Source organism: Carcharodon carcharias, chromosome 9, assembly GCF_017639515.1.
Source record: "Carcharodon carcharias isolate sCarCar2 chromosome 9, sCarCar2.pri, whole genome shotgun sequence".
Classification (NCBI taxonomy): Eukaryota; Metazoa; Chordata; class Chondrichthyes; order Lamniformes; family Lamnidae; genus Carcharodon; species Carcharodon carcharias.
Window position 1 is genome coordinate 7,004,768 of NC_054475.1, and position 19,482 is coordinate 7,024,249.

General features: G+C 45.5%; 1 protein-coding gene across 1 annotated transcript in view; it reads right to left on the reverse strand.

Annotated features, from left to right (window-relative positions):
• Positions 1–1,971: 1,971 nt before the first annotated feature.
• LOC121281726 (polymeric immunoglobulin receptor-like) overlaps positions 1,972–19,482 on the reverse strand; it is a 39,353-nt gene continuing 21,842 nt past the window's right edge. The window contains exons 7-10 of the mRNA XM_041194634.1: positions 14,649–14,727; positions 13,119–13,207; positions 7,267–7,319; positions 1,972–2,437 (exon numbers count right to left, since the gene is read on the reverse strand). Coding sequence (XP_041050568.1) covers positions 2,207–2,437; positions 7,267–7,319; positions 13,119–13,207; positions 14,649–14,727 — 452 coding nt within the window. The 3' untranslated portion in view covers positions 1,972–2,206. The remainder of the gene's footprint in view (positions 2,438–7,266; positions 7,320–13,118; positions 13,208–14,648; positions 14,728–19,482) is intronic.

Below are 19,482 nucleotides of genomic sequence, written 5' to 3' on the forward strand. Positions count from 1 at the left end.
CACACACTCACCCTGCCCACCCCACACACACACATACACACACTCACCCTGCCCACCCCACACACACACACACACACACACACACTCACTCTGCCCACCCCACACACACACATACACACACTCACACACACACACTCACCCTGCCCACCCCACACACACACACACACACACACACACACACACACATACACACACACACACTCACCCTCCCCCACACAGTCAATCACACTCTCTCTCTCTCTCACACCGCTGGGTACCCTCCCTCCCTCCCACACCATCGCATCCAGCCTCCTCCAGCCCAGGGATGAGTCTCTCCCTCCCCCGCCCAGCTCGGCCCAGAGCATGTTTCTCCTTCCCCGGTCCAGTCCGGTTCGGCCTGGCCTGGAGTGATTCAGTCCCTCCACAGCCTGGCACACAGCAGTCTCAATCTCTCTCTATCCCCAACACCTCTGCTGCCAGAATTCACTCGCTTCCGCCAGTTTTGCTGGTCCTCCAATCACAGAAAGCTTCTCTCCCACATTTGCTGTTGATAGGCTCACTCGTGAACTTCTGAGCAGCACATGCAGGAGAGGAACAGCCTGTGATTGGAGGAGCAGTTTCTTTAAGAGTGTCCGACTGCACTTCCCGACATTGTGGAAACTACCCCCGCGGGTCACACTGGGGACCTCCCGGGCCACATACAGCCTGAGGGCCAGATGTTGGGCAAGCCTGATGTATACCATCTGCACCTGGGATCTTATCCTCTTTTAATCTTGATAGTTTGACTATTATTTCCTTCCCTTCTGTCCCAACATTAATATTAATGTTCTTTTTAAGTTCATCATCTAGTGGTGTCTATTTTATTCTCTTGTTTGGCCAACCTTCTCAGCTTCTTTTACAAAGTAACATCCCCAAAGGATTCTAGAAGGCCTTCAAATTGCCTTTGGCAAAATTCATCCAGTAATTGACGTAACCCACAAGGCTGTGGGCCAAGAGTGAGTTTAGGCCGATTGGCCACTTGTCAGCCATTGTGAACACACAAACATACAAACAAGATGCAGGAGTGGGCCATTCAGCTCCATAAGCCTGCTCCGCCGTTTAATAAGATCGTGGCTGATCTGATAGCAACTTCAACTCTGCATCTCGCCAACCCCCATGATAACATGGTAGGCTGAGCGGCCTTCTCCTGCCCTGTTTCATTGGCAGCCTTCTGTCTCATGAGACAATGGTTTGTACCATGGAGGTTAACTCTGTGTTAAACACCACCTAGTGTAACTCAGGAGCATTATTCCCTACTAAAGGTATTCATGATTCGAAGGCAATTAGCTAGGCCCCAATCTCTTGGCATTCAGGTAAACCCTGGGATTTGATAAGAAATTGTCTGAAGGGTAATAAGCGCATTAGAAAATAAAGAAAAGAAAAAATTTGCAATTGATGAGTCACTTCCATCGACCCCTGGTTTACCCCAAAACATTTCACAGACAATGAAGCATTTTCAAAATGGGGTCACTGATGTTATGTAGGGAAATGTGACAATCCATTAAAATACAGCAAGATCCTGCAAGCAGAAATTAGATGAATAAACATAATCTGTTCAAGTGATGTTGATGGAGGGATAAATATTGACCAGGACATTTAGGGAACTCATTAAAATGTGGAATCTTTTGCATCCAACGAAGATGACAGGGAGGGGCCTCAGTTCACCTTCTCATCCAACAGATGGCACCAGCAAACCCATCAACACTGGCCCCCCAGTATTGCACTGAAATGTCAGCCTGGGTTGTGTTATCAAGTCCTGGACTAAACCCAGGACTTTCTGCCTTATAGGCAAGAGTTTGATACCAAGCCAAAGCTGACTCCTTAGAGCCATTATGTCGTTGGTGGGTTGGGAGTGTGGGGGTGATGGGTACTCACTGGGATGCAAGGCTCGATATTGAGACCACTGCTATTTCTCATTTATAGAAATGATCTGGACTCAGAAACTCATTGCAAATTGATTAAATTTACTGATGATACCAAACTGGGAGTAGCAGTGGAACTGAAGGGAACAACTCAGGCATTACAGAAGAGTTAGACAAAATAAGTTTGTGGACAGTTCATAAAAGTCAATTGCAAAGCCAGAAGGGGCAATATTCATCACAAGCACCACCAGAATGTTTTTCCTAAGGAGTAATGTTAGTATAAACTGCCATTTCAGATTCATGTGGAGTATCGAGTCATGGAGTTTCTATGTTGTTCTCTGGAGGCTGGCATTAATACTGTCCTCACTGTTAACTGAGGGCCTTGGCATTTCACCTTTCTGTGCTGACAATTTCTTTTGAAACTGCAATGTTGCATATATGATCCCATCGTCATTGTTAGTGAACAGGACAGTTTGCTCGCTGTGAGGTTCTGCTGGGTTACTTCGAAGGAACTTTACATTTGCATATGTGCTGCTCTCTTCTACTACTGCCAGTTGCTACAATAAAAGAAAAAAGATCCAATTTATTTCCAATTAAATTGAATGGCTATTTGTGCTACTATAAGGAGAAACCTGTTGCTTGGTTATTGCAAATCAGTTTACAAATGATTGCAGAATTATGTTAGCTATCTACAGCATTTAAACAAGGTATTTGATCCAACAAGTCCATGGGAGACGAAAACAAAAATTGCAGGAAAAACCCAGCAGATCTGACAGCATCTGTGGAGGGAGAAACGGAGTTAACATTTCGAGTCCAGATGACTCTTCTTCAGAACTAAAGAGAAGTAGAAATGTGGTGAAATATATACTGTATAAGGTGGGGTGGGACAGATGAAGCTGGATAGAAGGCCAGTGATAGGTGGAGGCAAGGGAGAGATTGCAAAAGATGTCATAAACAAAAGATCAAAGGGGTGTTGATGGTGGTGATACTGGCTAAAGGAGATGCTAATGGTGACGTAAAGAGTCGAAAGCAGGATGAGCCAGTGACAGATGGCCCTGGTGGGGGTGGGATGGGGGAGGGTGTGTGAGCAAGGATCAAAATAGGCTAAAAGGTGGGGATAAAACAATGAATGGAAATAACTTTTTTTAAATTGTATATATTAAAATTAAAAAATAAATATTTGAAAAATGGGGATCAAAAAGGGGTGAGGATGGAGAAGAGAGTTCATGGTCTATAGTTGTTGAACTCAATATTCAGTCCGGAAGGCTGTAAATTGCCTAGTCGGAAGATGAGGTGCTGTTCCTCCAGTTTGCGTTGAGCTTCACTGGAATATTGCAGCAGGCCAAGGATGGACAGGTGGGCATGAGAGCAGGGTGGAGTGTTAAAATGGCAAGCGACAGGGAGGTCTGGGTAATGCTTGCGAACAAACCGAAGATGTTCCGCAAAGCGGTCACCCAGTCTGCATTTGGTCTCTCCAATGTAGATGAGACCACACTGGGAGCAGTGAATGCGGCAGACCAAATTGAGGGAAGTGCAAGTGAAATGCTGCTTCACTTGAAAGGAGTGTTTGGCCCTTTGGATGGTGAGGAGAGGGAAAGTAAAGGGGCAGGTGTTGCACCTTCTGCTGTTGCATGGGAAGGTGCCGTGAGAGGGGGTTGAGGTGCAGGTAATCCATGGGAGTCCATGGAAGTATTTATGCTCCACACAAGCCTGGTCATAACCCACTTCATTTAATCTCATCAACATAACATTCTCGTCCTTTCTTCCCCATGTGCTAATCTAGCTTCCATTTGAATGCATGTGTGCTATTTGCCTCAACTGTTCCCTGTGATAGAAAATTCCACATTATGAACACTCTGGGTAAAGACTTTTCTCTTCAAGTCGCTATTGGATTTATTAATGACAATCCTCTATTTAGAGTCCCTGGGTTTTATCTTGCTTACAAGTGAAAATATCTTTGCCACCACTACCTTGTCAAATCTTTCCATAATCTTGAAGATCTCTATCAAGTCGCCACTCAGAGGACAGAGCCCCGCCTCATTCAAACTTGCCTTAAGTTTTTAATTTTTCAAGGCAGAATGATAACACCGCTTAGATTACCATCTCACTGCTGAACCAGCAGTGATCCTAAATTAATATCAGTTACATCTGTATTGATTGCAAAAAAAGTACTTTTTATGATGACTTCAACATAGTAGAAATGCCCCAAGGCCCACAGCAGTATAATCAGATAAAAATTGAAACCAAACCAAGGGCGGAGATATTCAGGCAGCTGACCAAAGCCTTTTAAGGCTTTAAGGCAAAAATGTCTTGAGGAATCTCTTAAAGGAAGAATTAAGTGAAGAATTAGACAAAGAGAATTCCATAGCTTAGGGACTGGGTGGGTGAAGTCATCACCTCCAATGGTGGGGTTAAGGGGCTGGGGGATGAATGAGATTGATGTTGGAGGAACACAGAGCTTTGGGAGAGTTGTAGGGTTTGAGGAGGCTAAGGTGTAAAATACTGCATGTGCAATGCCCTGTCTCAAAAAACCTCATCTCCTGTTTCAAAATTTTTGAATGATGTTTTTATATAGACGTTTCAAGTCAATATTTGGGAATTCCTTATTTATTACCATCAATATTGAGCTAGTGTGTTCCAGACTTTATCTTGACCCAAACCCTGATCATGAAGTATCTTAGGCAATGCAATTTGAGAGTTTTAAATCTAAAAATATTTTACAACTTTGAGGCTTCTCCCTCATTGACCATAAGGTTTTCAACAGCTTAGTTTGATGCTGATTTTTTTTATCTGAAAGGAAAGTAAAATTGAGCATTTGGGCCTTTGTCTGGGATAGCGTAGAGTAATACATGGAATATTATAGGATGGCAAAGCCTGGAAATGTAACATTGTTCAGCTTTGTACATTCTGCAAAATAAACCACCTTCCTGATCTTGCATTACTCTTCTGAGAGTTGAGTCCATCGAGCAGGTGACTGAAGAAGCCCAAGTGAAGGATGACAACATCCAAATCATACAACAAGGTGGGGTGGGGTGTGGAGGGGTGAAGGGTGAGGGATGTCTCAGTGTTATACTGTCCAGATATTGCGTAGTTAAAGTAAACTCCAGATAAAGTATGTGTTCCATTTAGGGGGGAAATTTTGGATGCTATCCTATCTACAACAGCCCAGAAATACTTAACATTCTCATTTGTAAATTATGGCCTTTGGAAAAGGTGAGATACAAGGAATGAAATCAAGAATTTTAACATGATTAAGCTAATTAACAACATTGCCCCAGTCAAGTTATTCACAATGGAAAAATGTTCACATACTTGGCATATCACATTTTAAATTATAGTTCCCCCTTGCTTCATCCATCACAATGCCTTGGCCAATCAGAATCAACTTGCCAACCAATCAGCACCTTTTATTCCTGCAGTATAAATTGTTGTAATCATTTGAAATTTGGCATTCTTGCATTTGTCCTGACGAGTGTAGGATGAAAAGTTTTGCAAAATGTCTCTCTTTGCAGCAATATTCAATTTGAAAATTAACAAGGCAGTGAGTCACATAAAATTTCTGCAAATAATAGAGTTGTGGAAAATATTACTAAGATAGAGTATTGAAGAATAGCTTTAAGAGACAATGGCCAGAATTTTCCAGCCCTGTTGGCATCAGGCATCACAGTTGGCTGGGGCGGGGTGGAGGGTAACGATATGGCTAAAAGGCCAAAAATGGTTTTCACGCCATTGTGAAATCAGCTTGTGATCGTCCACTTCACCTGTCTTGTTTCCTAATGCCTGGTGTCAGGAGCATCATTTTAGTACATCTGCATCTAATTATAAGCCCTGCTTGCTGGAAGCATCCCTACAAGCCGGATAACCTGGGCATATCTGCGTGATTTCACGCCAACGTGTTTCACAAGAGCGCATAAGCGACTTGCACCTGGCGAGTTGCATTTCACTCGGTCGTTGAGGTTTGTTTGCCTACCTTGCTTCAGGCAGCACTCACAATCATCAGCACTCAGGCTTCACAGACAGCACCACATCACTTTTAGGAGGCTTAACGGGCAGGTCTCTACCTACCAGGCCAGTTTATCAATGGCTGCAGGGCTAGGGCTTGCTTGGGGAAAGGGGAGAAGTGGCCTCAGGTAGAGGAAGAGGCTGCTGGGTGAGGATAGTACTGGGGAAGGGGGTATCGCAGGGTGTGTGTGGGGCACATGTTGATCTGTGCACGTGGTTTCAAGATGGTGAGGGCTGAGGGGAGGTTGAGGTCAGATGGAGATATGAGGGTGTTTGTGAGAGAGAGTGAGTGGTGATGTCCTTTGAGCTGGCAGTGAGTGAGATGCCAGTGAATGTGTGATGGGCTTGTGTGCATGTGAGGTTAGCATAATGAAATGGTTGCCTTAGCCTGGCAGCATCGATGAGATCATTCATCTGTTTCCTGCACTGGATGGCCGATCTCTTGTGTGCCCCATTGGCATTGTCCAACTCTGCCACCGTCTCCCAAGCTGGAGTGGTGAGACTGATGGGTGTCCTGTGACCAGAGTGGGGGTATAGGACACGCCATGGCCTCCATAGTATCCGGAAGGCGTCCCAGGGATGCATCACAGAATCGGTGGGGGGGAGGCTGCGCTTTTCTTGGCTTTTGCGGCCATGTCTTCACCGGAGGAGTCTTGGTGTACAAGCTTCAAGAAATGTGCATGTGGCTGCAGTTTAAATGCGGTGCCCTGCGTGAGGAAATGTGTGGTGGGCAAATCGGAGACCACCTGCCAGTGATACAGCATCTCGCTTGGGGCTGCATAATTAAAGGGGTGGGAATGGGACAATACGACATGAAAACCCACCATTGCAGCCGGTGGGTAACTTTTTTTCTGCCCGCTATCGCACTTTGTACAAACCTAGGACAATTCAGCCCAAATCGCTTTATTTTGGAGAGGGAAGTGATCCATCTGTATTGTGAGAAAGTGGATCGGTGAAGTCATGCTCTCTTCACAGAACAGATGGACTGATTGGTTTTTGCAGTAATAGTTGGTGCTTTACAGGAATATATGAGAATGCAAACCAAATGCCATCAAATCCGAAGTCCGGGTTAAACAATTAACAAAGTCTCATTTCCAGCAGTAAATGTCAATCTCCCTTTGTGCCCATAAAATAAGATATAAAGATTGTAGCCAATCCAAGGAGTGACTCGTTCAAACATTGTGAGTACAGTTAAGGTGAATCTATAGAAGCAAATGGGAGTGAAAGGAACAGAAGATTACACAGTTAGGGTTAGATAAAGAGGGGTGGGAGGAGGTTAGTGCTGAGCATCAACTCCAGCATGGACCATGTTAATCTGAATAGCCTGTTTCTGTATTGTAAATTTCCAAACATTAGTCAGACAATTCGTGCTTGATCTCCTTACCTGATTATCATTAAGATTATCAGTATCTCTCCCATGACTTCTCTCATTTGTATCTGAAAAATTACAATGTTACTGTTGAAAAAGCTTTGACAGGAACGGTTAATATGTTTAAAATATCTAAAGTGAGCATGTGTTGCAGTGAACATAGCCTCATATTGATTTTCATTCATAGAAAGGCAAATGGTATGTAATCTTTTGTTACAAAGAGGCTTGTGTATAAAGTGGGGAATGAGTGAGATCACACCTGGAGTGCTATTTGTACTTTTGGTCTCTCGATTAGACATATTTGCCCTCGGTTCAATGCACTGGTTCCTGATGAGGGAATTGTTTTACGTGGAGAGGTTGAGTAGACAGTAGACTGGACTTATATTCTCTGGAGGTTAGAAGAATGAGGGGTGATATCAATGAAATGTAAAAAAAATTCTTAAGTGCTTTAACAGGGTGGGTGTTGAGAAAGTGTTTCCTCTGACTGGATAATCTGAAACACAGAGTCACAGTTTCAGAACAATGGACCCATTTACTGAAACAAAAACAAAAACAGAATTACCTGGAAAAACTCAGCAGGTCTGGCAGCATCGGCGGAGAAGAAAAGAGTTGACGTTTCGAGTCCTCATGACCCTTCGACAGAACTTGAGTTCGAGTCCAAGAAAGAGTTGAAATGCAAGCTGGTTTAAGGTGTGTGTGTGTGGGGGGCGGAGAGAGAGAGAGAGAAGTGGAGTGGGGGTGTGGTTGTAGGGACAAACAAGCAGTGATAGAAGCAGATCATCAAAAGATGTCAACAACAATAGAACAAAAGAACACATAGGAGTTAAAGTTAAAGTTGGTGATATTATCTAAACGAATGTGCTAATTAAGAATGGATGGTAGGGCACTCAAGGTATAGCTCTAGTGGGGGTGGGGAGAGCATAAAAGATTTTTAAAAATGTTTAAAAATAATGGAAATAGGTGGGAAAAGGAAAATCTATATAATTTATTGGAAAAAAAAAGGAAGGGGGAAACAGAAAGGGGGTGGGGATGGGGGAGGGAGCTCACGACCTAAAGTTGTTGAATTCAATATTCAGTCCGGAAGGCTGTAAAGTGCCTAGTCGGAAGATGAGGTGTTGTTCCTCCAGTTTGCGTTGGGCTTCACTGGAACAATGCAGCAAGCCAAGGACAGACATGTGGGCAAGAGAGCAGGGTGGAGTGTTAAAATGGCAAGCGACAGGGAGGTTTGGGTCATTCTTGCAGACAGACCGCAGGTGTTCTGCAAAGCGGTCGCCCAGTTTACGTTTGGTCTCTCCAATGTAGAGGAGACCACATTGGGAGTAACGAATGCAGTAGACTAAGTTGGGGGAAATGCAAGTGAAATGCTGCTTCACTTGAAAGGAGTGTTTGGGTCCTTGGATGGTGAGGAGAGAGGAAGTGAAGGGGCAGGTGTTGCATCTTTTGTGTGGGCATGGGGTGGTGCCATAGGGGGGGGTTGAGGAGTAGGGGGTGATGGAGGAGTGGACCAGGGTGTCCCGGAGGGAGCGATTCCTACGGAATGCCGATAGGGGGGGTGAAGGGAAGAGGTGTTTGGTGGTGGCATCATGCTGGAGTTGGCGGAAATGGCGGAGGATGATCCTTTGAATGCGGAGGCTGGTGGGGTGATAAGTGAGGACAAGGGGGACCCTATCATGTTTCTGGGAGGGAGGAGAAGGCGTGAGGGCGGATGCGAGGGAGATGGGCCGGACACGGTTGAGGGCCCTGTCAACGACCGTGGGTGGAAAACCTTGGATAAGGAAGAAGGAGGACATGTCAGAGGAACTGTTTTTGAAGGTAGCATCATCGGAACAGATGCGACAGAGGCGAAGGAACTGAGAGAATGGGATGGAGTCCTTACAGGAAGCGGGGTGTGAGGAGCTGTAGTCGAGATAGCTGTGGGAGTCGGTGGGTTTGTAATGGATATTGGTGGACAGTCTATCACCAGAGATTGAAGAAGAAAAGAGTTGACGTTTCGAGTCCTCATGACCCTTCCCGCCGATGCTGCCAGACCTGCTGAGTTTTTCCAGGTAATTCTGTTTTTGTTTTTCTTTTGGATTTCCAGCATCCACAGTTTTTTTGTTTTTATTTTTGACTCATTTACTGAGTTTGGGGCAAATTACTTCACACAAAGGGTGGTGAATCTTTGGAATTCTCTAACCCCGAAAGCTATGAATGCTCAATCATTGAGTATATTCAAGACAGAGAATGATAGATAGATTGGGTGCTAAGGGCACTCATACTGAGAGATCACTTTCTCGAAGATTTCCCTCATATAACTAAGAAAAGAATTTACTTGGTTTTAAGCAGATCTACATGACAGAAAGAAACTGAACCTCATCAGATTTTAATCTGACAACATCTCGTCCCACAGAGAACCCAGAAACTGCTTGAGTAAACAGTAACCATGTCAATACTGGTCTCCTGACTTTTTGATTACTCTTTCACAGGATGAAGGTGTAAGGGAAGGAATGCACAGCGGGGAAGGAGTATGGAAAGGGGAAGGAGTCCAGAGGGAGCAAGGAGTGTGGAGAGGGGAAGGAGTAAGGGTGGAGGAAGAAGTGAGGGTGCCTGAGGGAATCAGGAAGTAGGAAGGTGTAGGCTGGAGGGAGAGGTCAGGCTGGAGGAAGGAGACAAGAGAGGTGAAGGACAAAGGGTGGCAGAAGAAGTGAGGGTGTCTGAGGGAGTCAGGAAGGGGGATGGACTAAGTGGTAGGGGGGGGAGTCCAGAGGCATGGCAGGAGGAAGGGGGTGGGGAAGGGCTTCTAGGAGGGAAGGGATACCAGGGGGGAAGTGGTTCCAGGAAGGGAAGGGGATCTGGGGGGGAAGGAGTCTGGAGGGGGGGATGTCCAGGTGAACATGCGAGGGAGGGAGGGGTCTAACGGGTCCATGGCTGCCCCCTGGGGAGCGAACTGAGGTTGGGCATGGTATGAGGGAATGGTGGGAATGACTAAGGGCAGAGTGAGGCGGTAGGGTGGGAGGGTGAGGGTTCGACGGTAGCGGTGGAAGGGACAGTAAGGGTAGTTGGTGGAGACTTGGCGGCACAGTCCCTGGGAGTGGGAAGGAGAAGGTCAGGGAGGTGAACGTGGATGGGGGTGGGATTTTCAGGAAGGAAGGGAATCCTTGAAGGGAAAGGGTTGTGGCTGGTCGGTCACGGAGGGGAGGTGGAAGGTGATGCCATGGGGGTCAACTGTGATGGGGAAAGGAAATGGGTGACTGGGGGAGGGGAAAAGAGAGGGGAGCGCATGAAAAAACCGAATCCAGACCATCCATTGAGATCATTGGATGGGCAGAGATGCAGGTCGGCTCAGATGGACAACTGAAAGCGAATCCCAGCAGGCAGCATTGAAACGGACATTGAGGTGAGTGTGATACGAGAAGGATCCGTGTGTGTGGGAGAATGCTTACAAGAGGCACTGAAAGGCCCTGCCAGACTCACACCTCTCCCTCCAGGATCACACGTTGGCCAGCTGCTCCCTCTGCGGTGACAGAGGACGAGGTTGAGGGGCTCACAGGCAAAGGGGACTCGGAGGTAGAGGACAACCTCTGAGATTCTTGAATGGATGACCCAGGGGTGTCCAGCTGCTGCTCTTCCTCCCTTCGGATGCTCGGGGTCCCCAGCCTGACTCCTTGAGGGGAAGGAGCACCTGGAGAGACACCGAGGTGCCCTGCTTCCCTCTCGCGTTGCCACTGCAGGAACTCATTTGCACACATTTCCGTGTTCTGCTGGACCAGGGTCTCCTTGGCATCCGCCATCCTCCTCATGAGGACCTCCATATAGGCACACGTGGACACCACTTCATCAGAGAGCAGGTGGATGCACTCCTCCGAACCACGTGCCATTCTGCTGAGGGTTTCCAACAGCTCTGTGTGATGTTCCTGCACCTTCTGCTGACTCTCCAGGGCCAGTTGAATGGCCAAATCTAGAGGCTCATCATTTGACTTGGACCTTACAGGTGCCTGATCCCCAGCAGTCCTCCAAGTGCTGGGAGCTCGGCTGAACCTGCCTCCTGCTGCTGCAGACATGTGCCAATAGTCAGGGGGCATAGATTTAAGGTAAAAGGTAGAAGTCTAAAAGGGGAGTTGCGGAGAAATTTTTTCACCCAGAGGGTGGTGGGAGTCTGGAACTCACTGCCTGAAAGGGTGGTAGTATCAGAAACTCTTGTAATATTTAAGAAGTATTTAGATATTCACTTGCATTGCCATAGGCTCCAGGGCGATGGGCCAAGCGCTGGAAAATGGGATTCGTGTAGTCAGGTCTTTGTTGACCGGCATGAACACGACGGGCCAAATGGCCTCCTTCTGCACTGTAAACGTTTATGAGTCTATGTGTCCTTGTGGTGACCACCAGATTGTGAACCTGAGCCTGCTCTAGATCTAGGTCCCACCGAGGTGTGTGTCTCTGCACTGGTGTAGAGTGTTGGTAAACACTGTGATGGGTCTTCCAGGCTGCTTATTTCCAGCTCTTCAAAGGAGGAGGAGGTGTCCTCTTGGCTGGAGGTGAGGACGTGGATGGAGCTGAGGGACTGGCTGGCTGAGGGTATCGGTCACTTGGCAGAGCTCCCTGTGAACCAAAGTAGAGATAATGTGTGCAGGGCAGCAGAGTCAAAAGCAGGAGAGAGAGACACTCACAGTTGCATTGAGAGAGGGATGATGTGGTGCAGGACCCTCACGAGGATGTTCACTGGTGACTTCACCATCACTGCAGGCACAGTCCATGGCCTCACCAGTCAGCGCGATGGCACAAGTGAGTGAAGGGCCTAATGTGGGCCACTCCACTCCCGGTCTGAGGCCTCTCCCTGCTGATGTGAGCAGGCTTTTCCTGCATGGAAACAGTGTAAGCAGGACACGTGGCATTATGTGGAATGTTTGTGTCCGCTCTGGAGCCATCGATAGGCTGAGTTCACGAGCTCAAGAAGGTATCAACCTGATGGAGGTATGAGGGTGTGTGTGAGAGTTCGTGGCGTTGTCCCTTGAGGTGTGAGATCCCTGAAGATGTATGATAGGTTTGTGAGTCTGTGAGTTGAGAATGATGAGAAGAGTGAATTACCTTGGCAGAATGGATGAGACCATTCATCCTTTAATCAGCACCGAATGGTTGTCCTCTTTTCCTGGGCATTGGCGATGACCACCGCTGCCACCCCCTCCCAAGTTGGATTCGTGAGGTTGCTGCCCAACTTGCGGCCAGAGCAGGGGTAGAGGACATCATGGTGAACCTCCCCTGTGTCCAGAAGATGCTGGAGGGATGCATCATTGAACCTGGAGGCTGAAGTCCTTTTGCCTTTTTGGGCCATGCAGCAGTCATGAGTTGGAGGCACTGAGAGGTGTACGCGCGTTAAATATGGTGCCCGGTGTGATGAAGTAGAGAGGTGATGGCGTGATAAGTGAATGAGTGCCCACCCACCATGGAAATGGCGTGTTCCTCAGGAATGAATAATTAACGTCGTGGGCTTGGGACAATAGGTAGTGAACAGCCACCATTCCGGCCGGCGGGTAAAACATCATTTTACCTGCCCGCTACTGCACTTAGCGCAAATCTGGGGTGATTCCACCCTCAGTCTAACAGTTGACAGACCAAGGCCCATTTATAATTCACTTTGACCAAATCGTTTCCTGCCACAAATCTCTACCATTCAAAATCCATATTGAGTTTTACTTCCTCCAGAGTTCAGGGATTGTTTCCTAACAGCAGCAACAACTTAAATATTCTCCCATGTTTAATGCATCTAGACTAGAATGTGCAGGATATGACAATCATCAATGTTTGTTGATTACAACAAACTATGTTCTCTTTCTATTCTGCAGCAAATGATTGCTATATAATGAAATGCTTAAAGAGAAATAGATACTCACCCTTCTTGATTTGCCTCAGGTGCAGAAGTAGAGAAACAGCAAACACCACAAGAATGCCCCCCAGCACTCTGAGCACAATGTAAATCAGACTGTGAAACAGAGAATAGGCAAGGGACAGTGTTTGTTCATAGATTCATAGAACATTTACAGCACAGAAAGAGTCCACTCGGCCCATCGTGTCTGCACCAATCAAAAAACGAGCCTAACCCCACGTTCCAGTATTTGGCTCGTTGAGGTTACAGCACTCCAGGTGTATACCCAGATACCTTTTAAATGACAGCATCTGCGGAGAGGAACACAGTTAACGTTTCGAGTCTGTATGACTCTTCAACAGAGCTAAGGAACAATAGAAAAGAGGTGAAATATATTCCTTTCACCTCGTTTCTATTTTTCTTTAGTTCTGTTGAAGAGTCATACGGACTCGAAACGTTAACTGTGTTCCTCTCTGCAGATGCTGTCAGACCTGCTGAGTTTTTCCAGGTATTTTTATTTTTGTTTTGGATTTCCAGCATCCGCAGTTTTTTGCTTTTATCTTTTAAATGAGTTGAGGGTTTCTGCCTTTACCAGTCTTTCAAGCAGTGAGTCCCAGGCCCCACAACCCTCTGGGTGAAAAAACCTTTCCTAATCTCCCTGCTAATCTTCCTACCAATCACTTTAAATCTATGCTCCCTACTCACCGCTGACTCTGCTAAAGTGAAAAGGCCCTTACCGTCGACTCTATCCAGGCCCCTCACAATTTTGTACATCTCAATCAAATCTCCCCTCAGCCTCCTCTGTTCCAAGCCGAACAACCTCAGTCTATCCAATTTTTCCTCATAGCTGCAATTTTCCAATCCTGCCAACATCCTGGTAAATCTCCTCTGTACCCTCTCTAATGCAACTACATCCTTTCTGTGATAAGATAACAAAATAGCACACAGTACTCATCTTAATCTCCCTGCTCTTATATTCTATGTCTCGCCTAATAAATGAAAGGATTCCATGTGCCTTTTTAACCACCTTATCAATCTGTCCTGCTACCTTCAGGGACCTGTGGATATTCACCCCATGGTTTCTCACTTCTCTACACCTCTCAGTCTCCTCCCATTTATTTTGTAATCCTTGGCCTTGTTTGACCTTCCCAAATGCAACACCTCACCCTACCAACCTGCCACCCTACTGACCTCCAATCCTATCACCTGCCGCCCTACTAACCTGCCATCTTACCCACCTACCACCTCAGCCACTTGCCTTTCTACCCACCTACCAACCTCCCCACCCACGACACTGCAGCGCTGCAATGGAGTTCTCCAAGGGATGCTGCACTATGCATCTCTGGAGGAGCCAGGCTCAGGAGACCAGTCAATAAATGCAGAACCGAGTCTAGCGGTGGAAAGGTTCAAGCGGAGCGTCAATCCAGTGATGATTGCTGCTCTGCCGAAGATCCAGGTCAATAAATGTTATCCATCCTTATTCCAAAGTTGTTAAAGAGGATTTAATCTCTCCCATGGAAGTCATGTCAATCAAACACTAACAATGAGAACATCATACCATTTAGCAAATTTGGAAATTGCATTTGTCCTTGTGGAATGTGGTGATGTTATTGAAGCTTCACAAGGATTTTCAGGTCCTATTGAAACAAGGAAATAATATTCAGATTAACCTCATTTTCATTGAACCAACAGAACAATTTAGCCAAGTGTCACCTCAATACTTGAGGAAACACCTGGTTGATAAAATGAATTTGCAAGGTTTAATTTCTGTGTAATTTACCCCTCTGGGTAGCAGCGAGAGATGATGTTCAGACCCAGCATCGACCCACTTTTACTGATAACTTCTATTTCATTCCCATATTTGACAGTTGGTGGTATGCGGTTACTATTGGACCAGTTAAAGGGCTCAGGTTGGTGGACTACAATCCAGATATCCCCCTTTACCTCTGTGCAAACATAAAGTTCCAGCCAGCCTCTACCACCACTGGAAGATGTGCCTCCGGGGACCCAGCAACCGTGATTCTGCCCGGGGAAGATGTCCTTGAAGGGAAAGGAGCATCAGCTGTGCATTGAAGGCATAGGGAAATAGCAGGCCAGAAATTACTGCTGTTGATATTAGTGGACAAGCTGTTGATATTGGTATGGTGCTTCCCTGTTTAGGAAATGTTCTTGTTAAAATAATAAACAAATGTCACATGAGCACATTGAACTGTCACCTACTAATATTGGTAATGGTCATTTCCTGTATCTTGGGTTTGGTCTTCAGGAATGACAGGAAACCGTATCCACGGTTTGTGAGTGTTGCAAGTCCTGCCAGTGGTTTCCTGTCCATTCAATTATAATGAACCATGTTTCCAGTGGGAGAGGCTCCCCACCTCCAGCAGCCACTCAGGTAATTGGCTCAGGAAGGATTTAAGTAATAAAAACAAAAAACTGCAGATGCTGGAAATCCAAAACAAAAACAGAATTACCTGGAAAAACTCAGCAGGTCTGGCAGCATCGGCAGAGAAGAAAAGAGTTGACGTTTCGAGTCCTCATGACCCTTCGACAGAACTTCAGTTCTGTCGAAGGGTCATAGGACTCGAAACGTCAACTCTTTTCTTCTCCGCCGATGCTGCCAGACCTGCTGAGTTTTTCCAAGATTTAAGTAATCATTTGTTTCAAAATATTCGAAATAAATTGCATTGGCCCCACACCTTCCGCGAGCTCAGGACATCCTAAAGTGCTCCAGAGCCAATGAGGTGCTTTATTCATGTTTGTAATACAGGGAAACACAGAAGCTAAATTGTGCACAGCAAAATCCCACAAACAGCAGTCACCAGGTAACCCACTTTTCCGTGAGCTTGTGGGGTGATGTTTACTAAGTCCCCAGGAGAACTTGCTTATTCTTCCTGGAAAGGTGCCGTGCAATCATTTACATTTAGCCAAAGGGACATCTGGGTCCACAGTTTATCTCATCCAGACAATAGCACCTCCAACAGCACAGCACAATCTCAGTGCTGGACAGTGGTATCAACCCAAATGTTAGCTCTAAAGGAGCACTTGAACTCACAACCCACTGACTTCAGACATCAGAGTGCGATCAACTGAGTCCCTTCTGGCACCAACAGCACAAATGCACTTTTCAGGTGACATGTCTACCTGCTGCTGATAGTGCTCTTCCCTAACAGCTAAAGCAAGTGACCAGAGTCATATTATTGGCATGTGTACTGCTGCTCATGAGAAAATGTGCTTATCTTTGTTTTCTGACCATTTTGATGCTTTTCAAGGAGAGCAATGATGAACAAACTGCTTCCTGCTCTGATGAAAATTAAACATTCAAACAGGGTAAAGTCCTCTTTAAATCAGAACCAGAGTCATTGTTTTATGTTATCTTTGAGTAATTCAGTTTTCAGTACATGAAATCCTGAGATTTTGATCATCAATTTGTGATGATAGAATTCTACAGCAAAAGAGGAAGTTCCCCATAGCTCCGTGAAACAACTCGCCACTTAGTCCCATTGCCATGTCCTTTCCCCAAACCCTCCTAAATTTGCTTCTTTTTTGCTTCCCTTTTAAATGCTATTATTGATTCTGTTTCTGACGCTTATTCCGGTTTTCTAACACTTATTCTGGTTGGCAATCCATGTTCTAACAATTATTTGCATCATTAAAATTCACCCAAATTCTCCCTTTGTCCTTTTTGTGATGATCTTAAATTTATTCCACTTAGTTCTCCACTCACTGACTCGTGGAAATAGTCCCAATTTATCTATTCAAAGCCCCAAGTAATATTGTCTCCAGCAGATCACTTCACCTCTATTCTAATGTTTCTTTCCTAGTGTTGGCTGTTGGTAGTGTTCTTATCTTGGGGTCACAAGATTCTGGGCTCAAGTCCTATGCCAGGATTTGAGCACAAAATCAAAGCTAACATTCCTGTGCTGTACTGAGGGTGTGCTGCATTGTTTGAAGTGCTGTCTTTCAGATGGGATGTTAAACCTTGGTTTGGCTGTAACTGGAGTACTGTGTGCAGTTTTGGTCCCCTTACCTCAGAAAGGATATTATTGCCATAGAGGGAGGGCAACAAGGGTTCACCAGGCTTGTTCCGGGGATGGCGGAACTGTTTTATAAAGAGAGATGGGGCATACTTTGCATCCGTCTTTACCAGGGAGGTAGATGCTACCCAGGCCGTGGTGACAGACGGGGAAACACTTGTCACTAGAAGGGTTCAAATTTGATAAGGAGGAAGTGTTGAATAGACTGTTGGTACTTAAAGTTGACAAGGCACCAGGACCGGATGAGGTACACCCAAGGATACTGAAGGAAGTGAGAATAGAAATTGAACGGGCGCTGGCCCTCTTTCAGTCTTCCCTAGACCCTCAAGGGAGGTGCCTGAGAATGGAGAATTACAAACATAATGCCCTTGCTCAAAAAAGGTAGTAAGTATAAGCCCAGCAATTACAGACCAGTCAGTTTAACTTCAGTGGAGAACAGGATTCTAGAAACAATTATGCGGGATAGAATTAGTAGTCACACGGAAAAACATGGGCTCATAAGGAAGATTCATCTTGGATTTCTAAAGGTGGAATCGTGTTTAACTAACTTGCTGGAGTTTTTTTGAAGAGGTAACAGAAAAGATTGATGAAAATACTGCTGTTGATGTGGTGTACATGGAATTTCAAAAGGCATTTGATACAGTGCCACACAACAGAGTTGTGAGAAAATTTATTGCTCATGGAATAAAAGGGACAGTAGCAACATGGATGTAAAGTTGGCTGAAAAGTAGGAAGCAGAGAGTAATGGTCAATGGATATTTTTTGGGTTGGAGGAAGGTTTGTAGTGGAGTTCCCCAGGAGTCGGTACTGGAACCTGAACTTTTCCTGATCTATTTTAATGATCTAGATCTTGTTGTGCAGGGGACAATTTCAAAGTTTGCGGATGATACGAAGCTTGGGAATGTTGTGAACTGCGAGGTGGACAGTGTAGAATTTCAAAAGGACATAGACAAGTTGGTGGAGTGGGCAGATAGGTGGCAGATGAAGGTCAATGTTGAGAAATGTGAGTTGATGCACTTTGGTAGGAAGAACATGGACAGACAATTTAAAATAGGGGGTGAAATTTTGAAGGGGGTGCAGGAGCAGAAAGACTTAGGTGTACATGTGCATAGATCATTGAAGGTGGCAGGACAGGTGGAGAGAGCAGTTAATAAAGCATATAGTATCCTGGGCTTTATCAATAGGGACATTGCGAACAAGAGCAGGGAGGTTATGCTGAATTTATATAAGACACTCGTGAGACCTCAACTGGAGTACTGTGTACAGTTCTGGGTGCCACATTATAGGAAGGATGTGGAGAGAGTGCAGGAGAGGTTTACAAGAATGGTTCAGGGATGAGAAACTTCAGTTACAAAGATAGATTGGAGAGGCTGGACTGTTCTCCTTGGAGAGAAGAAAGCTAAGAGGCGATTTGATAGAGATGTTCAAAATCTGGACTGGATAGAGTAGATAGGGAGAAGCTGTTCCTCCTTGTAAAAGGATCAAGAACAAGAGGGAACAGATTTAAAGTGATTTGCAAAAGAAGCAAATGTTACTTGAGAAAAAACTTTTTCACACAATGAGTGGTTCGTGTCTGGAAGTGTGGTGGAGTCAGGTTCAATCGAGGCATTAAAGAGGGCATTAGATGATTGTTTGAATAGAAACAATGTGCAGAGGTATAGGGAAAAGGCAGGGCAATGGCACTAGGTCATAATGCTCATTTGGAGAGTTGGTACAGACACGATGAGTTGCATGGCCTCCTTCTGTGCAGTTAAAATTCTGTGATTCTGTGATTCTGTGAACTGGGTCTGTATTCTCTCAAGCTTCAAAATTGAGAGGTGATCTCATTGAGTGCTCTAAAATACTGAAAGGAAAAGCAGGGCAGATGCAGGTAAGATGTTTCTCCTGGCTGGGGAGTCTAGAACCAGGGACACAATTTCAAAATATGGGGGAAGCCACTCAGGACCGAAATGAGGAGAATTTTATTTTGTTCAGAGGACTGTGAATCTTTGGAATTTTCTGCCTCAGGAAACTCAGTCTGACTGTATCTAAGGTAGAGATTGAAAGATTCCTGATTAACAATAACCTAAATGGTTATGTGGATAGTGTGAGTAAAAGGCATTGAAGTGTTTGATCAACTATGATCGTATTGAATGGCAGAGCAGGCTCGATGGGCTGAATGGCCTTCTCTTGTTCCTATGTTCCTAAACTGAGGTCCCATCTGCCTGCTGTCTGGCTGTAAAGTGCTTTGAGAAGTCCGGTGGTTGTGAAAAGAGCAATAAAAATGCAAGACCTTTCTTTCATTTTGCAAGTAAAACCTCTTAACACACTGTAATTTTAGATTAACTCTTGAACATTCTATCTTTACCTTCCTTCCTA